Source organism: Cricetulus griseus, chromosome 2 (assembly GCF_003668045.3).
Source record: "Cricetulus griseus strain 17A/GY chromosome 2, alternate assembly CriGri-PICRH-1.0, whole genome shotgun sequence".
Classification (NCBI taxonomy): domain Eukaryota; kingdom Metazoa; phylum Chordata; class Mammalia; order Rodentia; family Cricetidae; genus Cricetulus; species Cricetulus griseus.
In genome coordinates, this window is record NC_048595.1 from 251,145,518 (window position 1) to 251,163,084 (window position 17,567).

The 17,567-nt window shown below is 34.6% G+C and overlaps 1 protein-coding gene across 1 annotated transcript in view; it reads left to right on the forward strand.

Moving 5' to 3' along the window:
• The window catches only part of Trdn (triadin), a 218,044-nt gene that overhangs the window by 132,053 nt on the left and 68,424 nt on the right, over positions 1 to 17,567 (forward strand). Inside the window, exon 5 of the mRNA XM_035438755.1 lies at positions 15,451 to 15,660. Within this exon, the coding sequence (XP_035294646.1) occupies positions 15,451 to 15,660 (210 nt within the window). The remainder of the gene's footprint in view (positions 1 to 15,450; positions 15,661 to 17,567) is intronic.

Genomic DNA, 17,567 nt, shown 5'->3' on the forward strand with positions numbered 1-17,567 from the left:
AATAAATATAAACTATAAACAAATTAAATACTAAACTAAGGACAATGAAGGGAAAGCCTCATTGCATTCAGTATGAATAATACTTGGTGAGAGGTGTCCTGGAAGTTATACTAAATTGATGTATACTCGTGGATAGATAACATCATTAAAGAAAAATATTTAATCCAATAAAATTATATCCAATGCTTGGTTATGTTGGAAACAAAAAAGATTATATTTAAGTCTTTGAATAACTTGTGTCTGTGTGTACCTGTATTTGTATGTGCATGTTCTTACATGTTTGTGTGTGTGAGTGCATGTATGTGCATGTATTGTGTGTTGATGTGACTGTATTATTGTATGTGCATGTATGTGCATATGTGTGTCTGTGTGTAGGTGAGTGCACACATGTGTGCATGTGTACATGTGTACATGTGTATGTATGTACATGAGTATATATATGCTTGTGTGTGTTAGTAATGTGTATTTGTGGGCATATTGTGTGAACATTCTGCGTGTGTGTGTGTGTGTGTGTGTGTGTGTGTGTGTGTGTGTGTAGATTTGTGCATACTACAGTAAATGGGTGGAGCTCAGAGGACAATATCAGGTGTTTGTCCTCACCTGTTACTATCTTTTGAGTAAATTACCACTACCTTACCAAGTTGTCTGACTTACTAACTTTCTATGTCTCCAGTTCCCACTTCATTTTTTTCTGTTAGGATACTGTGAGGTAACAGAAGTTTGCACTATTGTGTCTTGCTTTTCCATGAAATGTGGGAATCAGAATTCAGGTCACCAGGTTTAACACAAACCACTTTATCCACTCAGTCATATCCCCAGCTTGATTAAAAATCTTTGTGAATTCTTTAAACCCTAAAAATATATTTCATTTTGTTCTTTTTAATTTCACTGAAGGTCTATTTTATTTTATTTTTCTGGTAGCATAGATATGTTTAGGAAATTCTTTTTTCTGTTTTTCATATCATTTTTGTGACTATTTTCCCTTTTATTGAAAATAGATTATTTTCTCTTAAAATACATCCCAATTACAGTTTCTGCTCCCTCTGTTTCAGTTTCTCCAATACAGGTCCACTCCCTCCCTTCCCCTCATTAAAAAAGAACAGGCTTCTAAGAGATTACAACAAAACAGGACAAAATATAATATAACAAGAGAAATCAAAAACCATCATATTGAAATTGAACAAAGCAAACCAACAGATTTAGGAAAAAAGACTGAGAGATGGCACAAGAATCAGAGACCCAATTGTTCACACACTCAGGAGTAACACGTTTAGGAAAATTTTATGCATAGAAAATTAGGTAATGGTAATTTTTTTCACACTGAAGAACCATAGACTTGAAGTGTCTAATTTGTAATAGTGCACTTTAGCTAGATTTTCTCTTTCATGGATATAAGGAAGCCATCTCCTGTCCATGCCATTAGAACTGAAAATTGAAAGATTTACTCAGTGATAGTAGCCTTCAAAAATATAATAGGAGACTTAAAACTTTTGAAAAAGGTTGATTAGGATATGGTTTTACAAGGTAATGATTCCCAGATAATCCAACTTTCATAAAATGTTTCATGACAAACAAACATTAAAGGATATTTCTAGTTACAATTTTCACAAAAGGTTTAGTTAGTATCTGTTAAAGATGAGCAGTGTCACCCAAGAGGACTTAAGAATCTACAGGTCTATGTCAAAATTGAGGGAGGTCAGGGTACAGGTACATTTTTCCATTCTTATGACATAGGAAAATGTCTGGAACATGGGCAATGTTCAATATGGATTTGATAATATATGTGCAAATGAAAAAATGCATGGATGTAAAATAATGCAGTGAGCCAATAAATTAATTAATTGAATTCACAATACATTAATCTAGGTGGTAAAATAACCAAATGTCATTGTAAGATAGTTGGAAGTTATTATGGTCATCAAAACAGTAAGTAAACAGGTACCTGGGAGGGGACATTTTAGGAAGGAAGGAATATAAGCCATCTCATTACTTACAATCTGAAAGTTCAATAAAATAAAAGTCACACAATGACTTATCTTGGAAAGACAAGATCAAGAGTTTACACTTTACCAATGGCTATGAGATAATAAATTGCGCTGTCCCTTTCTACTTCCAATTACATGCCTGTGATCTTAGTTCTGGTTATGTTTACAATTCATAAAAACAACATTGGACAGAATCATAAAGGCCTTCTTTTCCATAATGGCTTCCCAACTTCTTCTTGTGCTGATTACATTAGAAGGCTAACATTTGGAGTAAGTCCAAGAGAGTAGTAGTATGGTTGTGATTAGGTTTCAATAGCTTCTTGATCTATCCATTTACTATACATTAGTCTTAGAACAATAAATATCAGAGTCTTAAATAAGAAGTGATTTCAAATTAAAAATCCCAGTAAAAACTCAAAATCTTATTTAGAGTTGTTGCATAATTTTGTAGGTCTAAATTGAGTAATTACTTTAAATGTAGGCCCTTTTCTCTGGATAGAGCAATAGTATGAAGTCATTGTTATGGGTGAGTAACACAAACATGAAGTTGCTTCTCCTTAGATACCATTCTGAGCTTTTTTCCTCTGCTGTAGCTGTCATTCCATAGTTATCTGGAAATGAGATTCATTTTGAAAGGTGAACCTTCCAAAGACTGACTCACCAAAGCTGCAGGGAAAGAGTTCATTGAAAGCAAAGTGATTTCTATTCAACTCAGATTTCTTTGTCGCCAGTGGCTCATTCATTCTTTTTTGTTTGGCAGTGCTTTGATAAATGATAACTCATGGTGTCAGCAGAGTTAGAAAAATTAAAGGGAAAGTTCAACTCAAAACTCTTGACTTAAAAGCATCTTAAAAACAGAATCAAATTTCACTTGTCTTCATTGGTGTGTAAGTCGTGTGGAAGCAGGAACAGAGTTCTTGGTAGTATTCTCAAATATTTGTAATTATTCTTCACCTTTAGAGTTCCTTTCACCTTTTTCAAGGCCAACTATTATCTGTTCACAAAATATTGGTTAATCATGAGCCCATATTTCTTAAAATTTCCAGTGATAAACATTTTAGTACCAAAAATTTAAGAAATTGTTTCTCTGCTGCATAGCTAGGAAGTTATAAAACATTTAACATGTTTTATATGCATGGTTTACTATAAATGACTTTAAATCTCATTATGTTATATCTTTTTTTGGGCAGGCTTATCCATTAATGTAAATAAGCTATTGGGTATGCCTCACAAAGTGTATGAGACAACAAGGGACAAGACAGGTGAATGCAGCATATTTTAAAAATTAAAAAAATTCTACATTCGAAAGTTTCCAGTTGGCTTCAGTTCTTAACTAAAAACAATATACATAATGGATTACTAGTCTTTTCAAAATTGTAGGGAGAACCATAAATACAATGCTTCCCATGACTACAGTTGTGCTGAACTAAGATAAAAATCTTACTTTCTAGAGCTTGAATGTAGGACACAAAACTGGATGGCAGAGTTATCCTTGTGCTTACAATCATCTCCCAACACAAAGTATACTGTTATATGAAGTCTAAATATTGAATATTGTACTTCTTCATGCCTATTCTTTATATATAACTAGATTTGTCAATATGCTTTAGCACAAAATTCAGAATCTTTCCCCAACCACATGCCTCTACCAAAAGAAAACTTAAAAATTTGAATAATTGAGGACAACCATCAACACCTTTGTCTTTTCAAGGTATGTGCTATCAATTTTAGTGCCTACAATTCTTTCTTCTGTCCTCACTGCCACTAAAACCCTCCAATTCATTTCACAACACACCTTCCCTCCTAAGCATCTCAGCACAGAAGAGAACGATTTTCTTTTCTCCCTGTTTATGTTCTGCTTCTGCCCAGCTATATCACTTCCTGTTTGTCTATACAGACCTCCAGACCTCTATGGTTGGCCAGTGGCGAGTTCCATTCTCTGACCCCAGACAGGCTTTACTTGTGCAAGGAGGATATCACCATAAAAAAGCATCACCAAACCTTCACTTTGGAGTGCCACACAGGACTGAGCACACATCACTAATATTTACTTGGTACCCATTGGGCTGCTGGACAAAGTGTGTGTGTGCGTGTGTGCGTGTGTGCGTGTGTGCGTGTGTGCGTGTGTGCGTGTGTGCGTGTGTGCGTGTGTGCGTGTGTGCGTGTGTGCGTGTGTGTGCGTGTGTGCGTGCGTGCGTGCGTGCGTGTGTGCGTGCGTGCGTGTGTGCGTGCGCGCGCGCGCATGCGCGCGCACGCTCTTTTGAAGCAGAGAGCTTAGAATCATTTAGACGACCTAAGTATAATACCCAGAAGACAACTCTTACTGTCTCAGGCAATTAAAACAGAATATGCTACAGCTGAGATCAGTGTGAAACCATTTCCTGGAAGCATGTTGAGCAGACACTGAATTCCTCCCCTAGGCTAGATCCAAGGGTTCCTGAAAGAACTGGGATTTGAATTACCAAGGGCTTGCTTCTGTCTATTATTCTTTATGTAGATAATTATTAAAAATGTGTAAATGCAAGAGGAGATATATAGTTTTATCTGTACAACAATTCAGCTGCATAATATTAAAAAGGTTTTGATAGGCATACTGAGACCAAAACCAATCTTCATAGCATTCTTTAATTAAAATGGGGATATATGTTTGTGCTGTGAATAAGCACCTTTGAAAAAACCAATCTTTGGGATGTAAAAAAAAACCAACTCTTTGGGATGTAATGCCTGTTTATAATGAAGAATAGCACTAAATTGTGGAAGGAATGAACAGAATTGCAGTGCGGGGCTTTTTGTAATTGGTTGTGAATGCATTAAAACCCACCATGAGTTCTATATGAAAGAAAATACATATCTTTCCCATTAGACATTCCAAACATAGTTGGAGAAATTCACTTCTAAATAGTTTGTATTTACTAGCCTTATTTTAATGGTAGCTGTGAATGAGTTGAGCATTGGTTGTATATTTTACAATGTAAAGTCTGTCCAAAGAAATGAGCCTTTAAGGCCCTGGGGCTTACATTCACAGTTATATAACCCCAATTAACACTCGAATGAAGAAGAGGCCCAATTTCAGCATTTCTGAATTCCAAGAACAGAGCAGAGTGATGAATAGATGGAGCAAAAGCAGTTTTCTCCTCAGGAGACATTTTAAACAGCCATGTTTCTATGGATGAATTTTTATTAGTATTGTCAATTAATTAATCAAAGTGGATTAGGTTTGTAATAGATAGGAAGAGAGTTAAAACCTATTGCACATGACATGCTCCTGAATGGCTGACTGATTATGGACACCCTATGGGGTAGTTTTATTACTTTGGTTTTATCGATGAACAACAAGGTGCAGCTGTTACCAAGAAGCAAAGGTATGACTTAAATTTAGCTTTGTCCCATCTGAACATTTTCATTTCACTATGCCATATGCCTGCCCTGTGTCTGATTAATAGTCATAAAACTCTAGCTTAAATTACTATTTCCCAATTGTAAAGCCATTTATATAATTCTTAGAATGTCTACTGTGTTACTTACTCTTCTAGATTCAAGAGCAGGGATTAGCAAATGTTTCAGTAACGTGCCACATAGTCAATATTTTGAGCTTGGGGAATTGCATGGCCTAAGTTTCTGGTGCTTAGCTCTATTACTTTAGCCTGCAAACATAGACATGGGCCAAAGATAATTCAAACTAGAGTGGTTATGGCTGTTTTTCAAAAAACAAAACAAAACAAAACAAAACAAAACAAAACAAAAACTGAGCCCTGACCTGGGAGAAGAAGAGAGATGAATTATCAGTGAATTTCTTTTGGTCTCAGACTGTAGACTATCTATAGAGGAATGGAAGATTTCAGGGCTTAGATATTTTGAGTTTCCTGAATATATGATTGGGAGAAATGAATGATGAGTGTCAGGATTGCCTGTGTGCCTCTGCCTCACAATTCTTTATATGGTCCCTTGGTTTATATATTGTTTGGGTTCTGTCATTCTAGAGTACAGAGCCTCAAAGATCAATACATTAGTTAAATAATCTATTTATCATATGACAGGACGTTTATTGTACTTAAAACCTGAGCAGAGAATGAATTTCTTGCATAGAACATTCTGAGCATCCCTGTTTTCTTTGAAGAATATTATTTGCTTTCACTGAATCTTCCCATGGTCATTTTGTGGCTATGTTCCTGACTTACAGAAGCTAACCAGATTCCACACAGATGCAGTTATATCCTTGAGTTCCCTCAATAACTCTAACCCAGCTCCTAATTTATTACTCTAATTCTGATATATATGGCATATTCTTATGTGTGCGTGTGTGTGTGTGTGTGTGTGTGTGTGTGTGTGTGTGTGTGTGTGTGTAGAAGTCAGAGGACAACTTGCAGTTGTCTCTCTCCTTCTACCACATGGGTCTGGGGGCTTCAACTTAGGTCATCAGGTTTGGTAGCAAGCACTTTTAACCCACAGAGACATCTCCCCAGTTCTATCAGGCCATTTTAGGAGAAAATAAGATTTGATTATTTTGCAAATTGGAATTCCTAAATATTTATTTCTTAATTGAGTAAAGTTGATCTTTTAATGTTAAAGATAGCTTATCTGAATAGTACTAAAATGTGTTAAAATCTTTTGGTTAACTTCATGATTAAAGGATTTCTGTGTTTTAAATACTGAGGCTAATTCATTTACTGCATGTCAAAGGGTTCATCCCCAAATATCATAGCTAAATCTTCATTATGTTTTATGATGTAACCTGCTATGGGGACTTCCTTCAAGACTGGGTTATTGTAGAGGCAATCAATTTAAAATGAGATAAGTGTGAATAAATCCAATAAAGTTCATTTCCTAAGAAGGGATTCTCACCACAAATTTGTCATGGGGAACTCCACTGGTAACTAATTTTAAACCTCTGGCTTTTGCATATGAGCAGTGAAGTCCTGTTGTGTGAACTCATTCAGTTTGTGCTGTCTTATTATGACAGTCTTAGCAGACCAATACAATGTTTAACATATGCCAAATGATTGATTAGCCACTACCTATGATTAGTTTTGAAAGAGTGTCTTTATAGGGTGCTTCTTTTACTTTTTTACTTTTTGGTTATTCATGATATGGTTTCTCTGTATAACAGTCCTGGCTGACCTAGAACTCACTTTGTAGACCAGGCTGGCCTTAAATTCACAGAGATCTGTGTGCCTCTGCCTCACAAGTATTGTTATTAAAAATGTGTGCTGCTTCCACCCTGATAGCATGCTTCTTTTATTTTCCACATCCCACATACTCTTGTGGAGTCACAGTGTTTTCTGAAATGACGAGTAAATACAAGCACATTAGATACATTCCTAGACATCTGTCTGGTTTAATTTTAATTCCCTGCAGCAAGAATGGTGTATGAGCCTAAAGTGATATAATTGTGATAAATTTGGAGGCTAGAATACGGACTATTATGACTTCCGCATGAAAAATACCTGAGCAATGCATACTTTTTCATGATCTGGCTACTTTTATAATCTGTAAGTTATTTTAAAGAAGGCATATTCAACCAACAGTGAGAGGTGGAGAAAATTTTATTCTGTCTTTAAAGAGACTCCTCTAAAACTAAACCAACAGATTTCACAGCGAAATTTGAGCATTTAATGTGTTTATATTTTGTTATGAAATCAAAGGGGGGAATAATGTTAAAGCTCCACACTCCAGATTGTCTGTCTATGTATCTATGTATCTATGTATCTATGTATCTATGTATCTATGTATCTATCTATCTATCTATCTATCTATCTATCTATCTATCTATCTATCTATCTATTATCTATCATATATACATATATGCATACATACATTCATATATATACCATAGTCTTTTGCATAATATATAATATATATATATTAGCCAAATACCTCCCAGAGCATGTTGTCCAGGGTATGACTGTTTGATACTTTCTTCAAACATATGCTGTAAGGCAAGCTTGTTTTTATGGAGTCAGCTATGGCTTGGTGATACCAATACAGTTTAATGCTTGAATAAGCTTAATCAAATAAAGCTTATGAAAATGCACACCTCATAGAAATAACTTCCCTGAGTAATTTAAATGTCAGAAGTATGAGTTTGCCATTTTTTTCCTTCAGCAAAACCAATTCAAAGCTATTTGAAATGGTATAAGATGTCAGTGTTCCGTGTAATCTATTCCAGTGCCACCAGCTGATCCTGGATTGAATCTGGGGAACGCATCTTTCTCCTAGTCTCTAGCAATAAGACAATTTGTATCTCTAGTCTACCTGACAGAAAACATTAACTTTTATAAAAAGACGTGAATCTACCTTTTCCTTTATGTTTATACCATTGTCATGTAAATATATAGTTCCCAGTGTATCAATAAAATAACTGCTAAGACAAAGCCAAAATTATACAAAGAATGTAGAGGGTAGATGAAAAAAATTAATCATTTCCCATTGGGCTTATATTATTGCTTTTTATTAAAAATTGTTCCATGTCAACAGCTATAATTGTTCTAGAAAAAGTCTATTTTTAATAAAGAAGGAGTTACATATTTCCTTCACAAAGAATTTATGAGCAATTTTATGTCTATTTGAATAAACAGAAGATAGCATTGTTGGAGACTAAGCAACATACGACACTTTCAAAGATCAAAAAATGAGGGGACTTTTAGAAAATTGTTGAAGCTTTGTTTCAGTTTCCTGCCACATCAGAATTAAGTAAACTAACCACCATCCCCCAGATGTGTACAGCTTTGGCAGCCTGCTTGCAATTATGAGAGCTCCTAGAGAAAGCTCATATAGAGTAGTATCTATTCCTACCCTGTTGTTTGCTTTATTGAAATATGGGCATGGAGATCTTCCTGGTCTTTCAGAGATTTATAAAGGAGCTTCAAACTGATTCAGTGTTCCTTGAAAAGCACAGGAAGTTGTTTTCTTTTCTCTGTAGATGAAGTGTTTATCACACACACACACACACACACACACACACACACACACACACACACACGCCCCCACACACGCACACACTTACAGGAAATCTCTTCGATTTATATTATAATTTCTTCATTGAATCAAGAAAAATCTCTAAATTTAGTGTTAGACTTTTAGATATACTTTTGAAATAATTTGATGAAGATTTGGTTTACACTTTAACCAAGTGAATAATGTGCTGTTAGAATGGTGCTCAATAATAAGGATATTTCCTTCAAAAGTATTAAATTGTACTTCATTTGTTAGTTAAAAATTCTATGGCTCTGTTTCAATCCCAATGGGGAAATGGAATTAATTGTAGAATGTGTCATGCTACTCATAGTAAATTTCATTTATAGATAATTTAAGATGCATGAAAATGGTTTACTATAATTGTTTTTTCAAAAGCCCCTGAGAGAATCTAATTCCAAAAGCCCCTGAGAGTCATGTCGTTGCTTAAGAGTTATATACTCTATTCCTTTTTTCACATACATGTAGTCAGAAAAAAAAATAGAACTTTAAATTTCCATGCTTTTCTGGAAACCCATGAAATTTTCTTATAAATTGGAAGCATGGCTATGCATGTCTTTATACTTGAATATATAAAGAAAACTTGCTGTTCATGTCACCTACAAAAAGCATAGGCTTTCAAGTACATCTTGCATTTCCTTGAGTTTCTGAAAGTTATTTATGGTAATCGGTAGAAGTCACCATTTTCTGCAAATACCATTTGGAACAGAAATTTTAGTACAATTTTATTGGGAAAAAATCATTAATAAGAAAAATAGTGTGACTGTTTCCCATGCTTTGAGGGCAACATCCTCCCATTGGATGTAAAAAATACTTGTTATGACATCTTGTTGTTATGTGAATCCACAGGGCTAAAGGCGGCAAGGTATGCTTAATTTTTAAGGAAGTGTGTGTTTCCATGAAAATGTCTTTAGGAAAAATAAAGTAAAAAAAAAAAACTTATGATAGTAAAAAGAAATACAGAAAGCTAATGGGTTTGAAATATTCAGCTTGGATTTATTTCTACATGAAATACCTTGTCATTACTCAAGAAATTTTTATTGTTTCTATGGGTTTGCAACTCACCAACAATGGACAATTTATTTAGATGACTGCTGGAGCTCTGGGAAGCAACTCATTTGTGCAAATTTGGCTGGGAAAGAAAAAGTGTCAAAAGAAAGCACTAACATTAATTCATCAAAGAAAATGACTATGCATTTATACTATTCAAATGAGTATGCTAACAACAACAACAAATCTGCTACTGACTCTATAAAATGAAATCCATGGAATTTGGAAAACTTTCTGTAGATTCTCAAACATCTGATATATACTGAAATACTCACCTTTCATCTAAGACTTCTGGATTCATAGATCAATTGCCTAAAATGAACCTGGTTTGCATGTGTTGAACATCTCAGCAGTCATATTGGTTAATTTCCAATTCCCTAGGGTGTCAGTGTGTATAGTGCCCACTAATAGTTTAATTTTTGGGCTTCAGGGCATACAGGAAGGGGCACCAGTCATGATTTCTGTTAATTTAAACTGAAAGATATAGTTCTATCCCAACAGTTATGCTTATTAAAATATTTTAGCAGTTTTAACAACATATTGAAAAGAAAACCAAAGTGAAGGATTCATTCTATGTACAGAATTGCATCTTTCCCCCCATTTAATTATAGGTTCAAGTCCTAATCTCCAACTAGGTTGAGGGAATCAGGTGGCTGGGAGGTAATTAGGTTTAGAAGAAACAATTAGGGTGGGAAATTTAAGAGTACAATTATTGTTTTCATAGCAACAGTCCCTTAGAGGGATTCTTTCTTGTCTATCATTTGATGACACCTTGAAAAGTCAGATAGCTGCCAGCCAGGAATGGATTCCTTACAATAATTCTAACATGCCATCAGAACTCCAACCTCCAGAAGAAAAGAAAAATGTAGTGTATGCTTAAGTCTAGGGTTCTTATTATTTCATTCAGAGTTGAGTAAAACAGTGCCTCACAATTTGGCAAGATGATCATCAATGCTTTACATTTTTCATGCACATACTCTGCCCCATCTGGTTTAAGGAACCCCTTCTACCTATAACTCATGTGAAGATTGAAAAACATAAACGATACCCAAGTTATCAATTCTCAACTGACTCTTTGGAAAAGAATGCTTCTGCTTAATAATATTTGAGAAAGAAAACTGAAATATAATACATTCTTTCAAACCTAGGAGTCATCTTTATAAAATTCTGGAATTCAGAATCTTTTGATTGACCAATTATCAAGATCAACCACATGAAGAGCCTTATATCCTGAATCTAGGCAAGTAGCTCAGTTAGAACTTGTGATGGCTGGCAGCAGAAATACCAAAGTAAAACTAAAGTAGTCAGTGTACACCCCTGTATCTAGAGAGGCCAGGCACATATCTGGATCTAACAACAACTTGCTACATTGTTCACATTGTGGTTGCTTTCTGGATCCTGAGTCTCTACATACTGTAGCTGATTCTATGTGGTGGACTTGAGAGCCATTACAGTCTCTACTCATATCTTTATTAGCATAAAACAATTTCTTTTGACTATTTCACAGAAAAATGAGACATGGGGGTTTACACCACCTTCATAATAATGAACTGTAATCTGAATCGTCAAAAATGGTTTAAAGGTTTATTCTTATGGTTGGTGAAGCAGAACTGCCCTTCATTCTGTTCTCAGCATTAGAGAAAAAAATTCACTCAACAGAAGAGTAGTAGAGTTTGAGATCATACTGTTTTTGTTTATTTGTTTGTTTTTGAGAGCAACAAAGAAAGAGAAGTAAGATGAAATTGGGTAGGTAAGGAGAGAGCTATGGAGGACTGGGGAGTAGTTGGGAGAAGGTCAAGAGCATGACCAAAATATATTGTATGAGATAAGATTAAATATAGCTACTTATGTATTCCTACCTCACTAGATAAAATAACCAAAATGTCTTCTATAATTTCATTATAATTATCAACCCCTCCCCAAAATCATGGAAAATGATGTTAATGTAAATATAAGAGTTTTACTGAAATTGCAAGAGAATCATGATCCAGTTTTTTTAATGAAAATAGTTCTCTTCCTTGAAAAAGGGTTAGTGATTTTATATGTGTCTCAAATATCTAGACTTTGTTTTCTAAAATTACATGATTTTCTATGGGTGAGAAATATCACATATATTGATGAAGATACGTGACTATTTTAACATAGGTTAAACTATATTTTCTGTTAATATCTTTTAGATTTTTCATACTTACAGAAAACCATAATGGATTCTTCTCAACTCTATATGTGATGCATATAGATTCTATAAATAAAAGTTACACTGTTAGAAGACAGATATTTACAATATTTTCAACTGTACCTGTACAAAGACCTTTTCAAGAGATTTTCTAAAAAGCTCTTATTTACATAAGTTTTATAGTCAAACTCACAAAGCTCATTCTAATATGAGATTGTGAATGTTTTCAGTGTATTTTAGAAATGCATATAATGCCACTGATAGTATATACTACCAACTCCCTCCGTTGCTCTCCAAATATTGAAGAAATAAATTGTAGTTCACAAATGACATCTCATGGTGAAATTCAAAATTCATGATGTTTTTATGTAATGAAAATGCAGTGTTTGGCTGATATCAGTCAGTAACCTAGGCGTGTCTCCTTGGAGATTCTTGGCAAGCCTTGTATTGCTGGTCCTCCACAGGAACAAAAATGGGCAAGAGCAGTTGGCACTCTCTTCAAGTGATCAATAAGGCATAGTGAGGTTAAGTGACTTCCACTAGGAGGCTTCTGATTTATTGTTCTATGCACAGTTTTTGATTGTGAAGCCATCTTTGGGATACTTGTACAAGCTGCTCCATATTTTGCTTTACAGTGCAGGGCCACATTGGCTATGCAGTTTGATCTCTACTTCTTTTTAATTTGATTCTATGTGGCAATTAAAATAATCCAAACTACTAGAATTTAAAAGTAGGCACAGACAGTAGGTAGCCTGACTTCTCTGCTCCAGTTCTGAAGTGCCAAGTTTCCAGAAGTGAAGCCCTTGTCAAACTGCTCAGTAACATTTGCCTCTCATTTTCCTCAGAACATCAATAACTTGCTCTTTTCATTTTTGAAGTGCTTTTCAAACATTAAATAATCTCATATTATACACTCTGTTCTTTGAATTTATCTTGACCAACTGTCAAGGAAGGCGATTTTATGCCCTCTTCATTTTCTGTCTCTTGGCTTTGTGCAGCTGTGTAGCAAATTTGAATAGAAAATGACAGCTACAGTTTAGTATGCTTTGTGATAAAGGCAACTCACTTGTTTTTGGCCAGATAACCTTCTGATTACTCTCCTATTGTTATTTTCTAGTTGGATACTCGCCAGGTATTTCCATAACACTCGAGCCTTGCTTAGTTTTTATGTGGAAAATTTGACAGTGTGAATGTGAAAACAACTAAGGAGGGTAATGAAATTAGTACATTAGTATTCACGCTATTATTTTCATCTCTTTGAAAATTCTACCATAGCTTTATTATCAGGACGATAAAGGGACTTAAAGTTCACAACTTCTACTAGTTCTTTAAACCCCATGAAATTCTATTTTAACTGTGAACTTTCATTGCTTCTTCAATTTGTATTTTCTCTTTTATTCTTGACTAAAAAGAAAATTTATGTCCCATTTAAAATTTTCTACTTTTTAAACCTGTGATCAAGATTCTAGAAATTTGAGTGAAATCTCTTTAAACTTACACATTCAATTGTAAGACACCAAGCAGTTTGACACGGCCATATCTGCAGCTGAACTGCTTGACTAACTCAAGTGCATCTGAAGTGCAGAAACAATTCTTTAGGACTCATAGAAAGCTTTCCACAGGTTACAATTCTGGAGATTAGCAACATATCAACTTTCGGTAAGCTACTCCTAAACACTCATAATTCATTTACACTCCTGAAAATCATTATTCTGAAGCTTTGATTCACTCGTGGCCTCACTTGGGTCTTAAAACTCATTTCAAAGCACTCCAATACATTCATCCATTTCAGAACTACCATTAGGAGTGATGGGAATTTGGCACAAAAATCAATGAGAGGATATGATGTGAATTCTTTCTAATTTTTTCTTCTTTGAGTACCACTTCAAATACAGTTTATGAAATCTGTTTTTAAAGGTAGTAGTCCATCTTGCTATCATTTCCACTAAATTGAGTTCATGAACTTGAAGCATGCATCTCCATGGTTTTCCTTTTTTAAAAGGAACTCTGGTAATATTATTGCTGGTGTTTATCAAAAGCCACTTTAAAAATCTTACTTAAATCATGTCACCAATGGTTCCTATGATTAACATTTTAACCTTTTGAAAATCTAAGCCTGCATTTACTATCTAAACTAAAAAATTCTTTGTGTAATTATGTTCTATTTGAGCAATATCCTGATATGCACAAGCCTCTGGGTAGTCAAATAATTGCATGATTTTTATTTCTGTGAAGAGAAAATGCCACTTTATGGAAGAAAAAAGTATTCATACTTCATTAACTAAAGTGTTTACTTTGCACACAGAATTTTCATATTTTACAACCAATACTTAAAGAATATTTTATGAACCAAAATTGTACCATAAGGATCACTGTGTACACATCTGTTTCAAGAGACCATACTTTATTTTCTAGTTTAGATGGGTTTCTTATACTGAAATATTTGTACCACTTATTTTATATTACGTAGCTAAAAGTAAATGTAAGTATGATCGTAACTTGCTATAAACAAATAAAGCATACTTAGACATTTAAATCTATCTAGAGAAAATTGGGAAAAAGAACATTTAACAGAAGTTGTTTTTGAATGGTGAGATTGAAAACGATATATTTTATTTTTTGTTTGTTTTTGGAGACAGGGTTTCTCTCTGTAGCTTTGGAGACCTTCCTGGCACTTTTTCTGTAGACCAGACTGGCTTCGAACTCATGGAGATGTTTACAACTTTGCTATCTTATATATTTTGCATTGTGATGTCAGCTATAAATTCTTAAAATCAAATTAATTGATATTCTAAGATCTCCTAACATTACTCTTAGTTCTGTATACCTACCAAAATATAATGAAGTCAGTGAAAAGAAGTTAGGTAATTAAAAAGGCTATCAAGAAAAATTTCACTCATTTGAACTACTTTATCACTAATTTTTATTCTTTCCATAAGAGGATTGTTTTTGCTTCCTTTCTGAATTCTAAGAGACCCCAAATCAAAGGTCATAGTAATAAGAGGCATCTTAGCCCTCAAACTCACAGTTGTTTCTAATAGTGATAATGAGAAATGATACTGGAGATGAAGATGACTTATCACTAAAGCCTCTGGAGCAAAATGCTGAGAATGGGGTAATGTGCAGATGGTCTATGGACTATTGAATTGCACTGTGTAACTATGTTCTCATCTAGAAAATAGCACCCAGGATTTACTGGTCTGTGTTGTTTGACTTCTTACATTTGAAATTAATTTATGAAATCTTATTTTTTGGGTGTGTGACTAGGAAATGCATCTACAACCACAACTGTGATAGACAACAAAAATGGATCTGTGCCCAAGTCCCCTGGAAAGGTACTGAAGAGGACTGTCACTGAAGACATCGTCACAACCTTCAGCTCCCCTGCAGCCTGGCTCCTGGTCATCGCTCTGATAATCACATGGTCAGCTGTTGCTATTGTTATGTTTGACTTAGTGGATTACAAAAACTTTTCAGGTAAGAATAATTGCATTTGGACTTTAAATCAAAGGAAAACTGTTCTCCTAAGGTGTGGCATTGTTTCTGTCCACAGCAACTTAGTGTGTGTGGTACAAATAAAGCCTGTACAATAAAGCTTGTACAAATAAAGCCTGTCTGGAGGTCAGAGAATAAAGCAGGCCACTAGCTAACCCCGGAGGTCTGTACAGACAGACAGGAAGTGAGATGGCTGGGCAGAATGAGGATATAATTGGACAGAAACAGGAACTTGTTCCCTTGTCTGCTGATAAGCTCAGAGGTTAGCTGTGGCTCTGGCTTGCTTTTTCTTCTCTCTGATCTCTCAATGTTTTCCTTTATATCTGACTCCCAGTTTTTATTATTTAGACCAAGTAAGAACTCCTTTTACAAGTGTGAGAAATTAAATACACAGAGATGTGCTGGGCTTCACTGGAGTCAGTTGCTTCTATTCCCTTTCTTAATATGTTGTGTTTGATGATTTGACAATGCAATTAATGCACTCATCTTTAAAGCTTCATGAGGGCTAAATGCTGCAGTTTCATAAACAAACAAACAAACAACGATGATGATTCAAAGCCTGGTAGTCATTTATCTTTGAAAATGAATTAATCAGCTATGAAGGAAGAAAAACTTGTGGATTTTACACTTGACAAGATAAAGTACAGAGTATATTAAATAATTTTGGATGAACAAAAAAGACATTTGGAATTATTTCTAAGTCTTACTGACATGTAGTCTCAAGTTTCTTTTCCAGACACACCCTGCTTATCCTACCGGCCTGCCTAATCTCAGTCTCAGAAAGTAGAGAATATAAAGATGATTTTCCCTGAGTTCCTCATGAGATGTTACATCTTGAGTGTCCACATGTTCCTTACATGTTTGGAGAACAACAGGGATAATGCATATGAGAAAAGACAGATTTTCATTGTGGACTATTCAGTCTTAGAACTCAACATTCATCTCTTTGTTCAAAGATATTTTCGGTTTTGTATGCATCTATCTCCACATGTGACACTGAACTTACATTCTCTACTGACTGTGACATCCTGGAAGGAAGGAATTATTTGGGTACTCAGCACAATTCCATAAGTAGATGAATGGATTTTATGCCCATTACTGTTTACCGATAGCAAAAAATATTTCATTATCATCTTAATGTGCTCTTCAAACGTTTTATCTGCTCCCTTGTTTTCTCTTTATTTCCACCGGCATCTGGACACTGAGAATTGGAGTCTATGGATTCAGGAATCTTATCCTCATGGAATTTTACTCATTCAATAATTGCTTATCAAGAAACTACTATTTGTAGGATAATTGATATGCTAGAGGAGGCAAACTTGTAACGTAAATATCCTAAAGGCATAGATGTCTATTATTTGAGTTTATGGACACAGAAGCATGACTAACATACTTTCTGCCTGCTATATCTTTGGTAGTTGGACTATGTTTGGCATCATTTACCAGAGAGATAAGACCAAAATACCAACCAAATAGAGCCATAGGTTTCCACTCTAAAAGGTAATGCATTTACGTATTCTTTCATATGTTTTTAAAGAGAATGCAGTTGCATTGTCTATAATTAAAAATGACAGAATTTTATGTGAAAAATATTTGGTTATAATACTCCAGAAAACTGCCCTTTTGCTAAATCTAAATCGACTGCAGAATTTCACATATCCTTTCCCTTAAAACATAATTTCATTTACTTTAACCTCAAAATGAAATATGACCATAAAACATAGTTAATTCATTTTATAGTATATATTTTAAAGAGCTCTATGCCAATCTAATATCTGTAAGTTAATTCCACAAGCAGACACAGAAATTTATTCTATAAAGTACTAAGCTATCTTCAATTAGATTTTCAGATAAAATATTGGATATATTTTCCATGGAACTATTGTCAT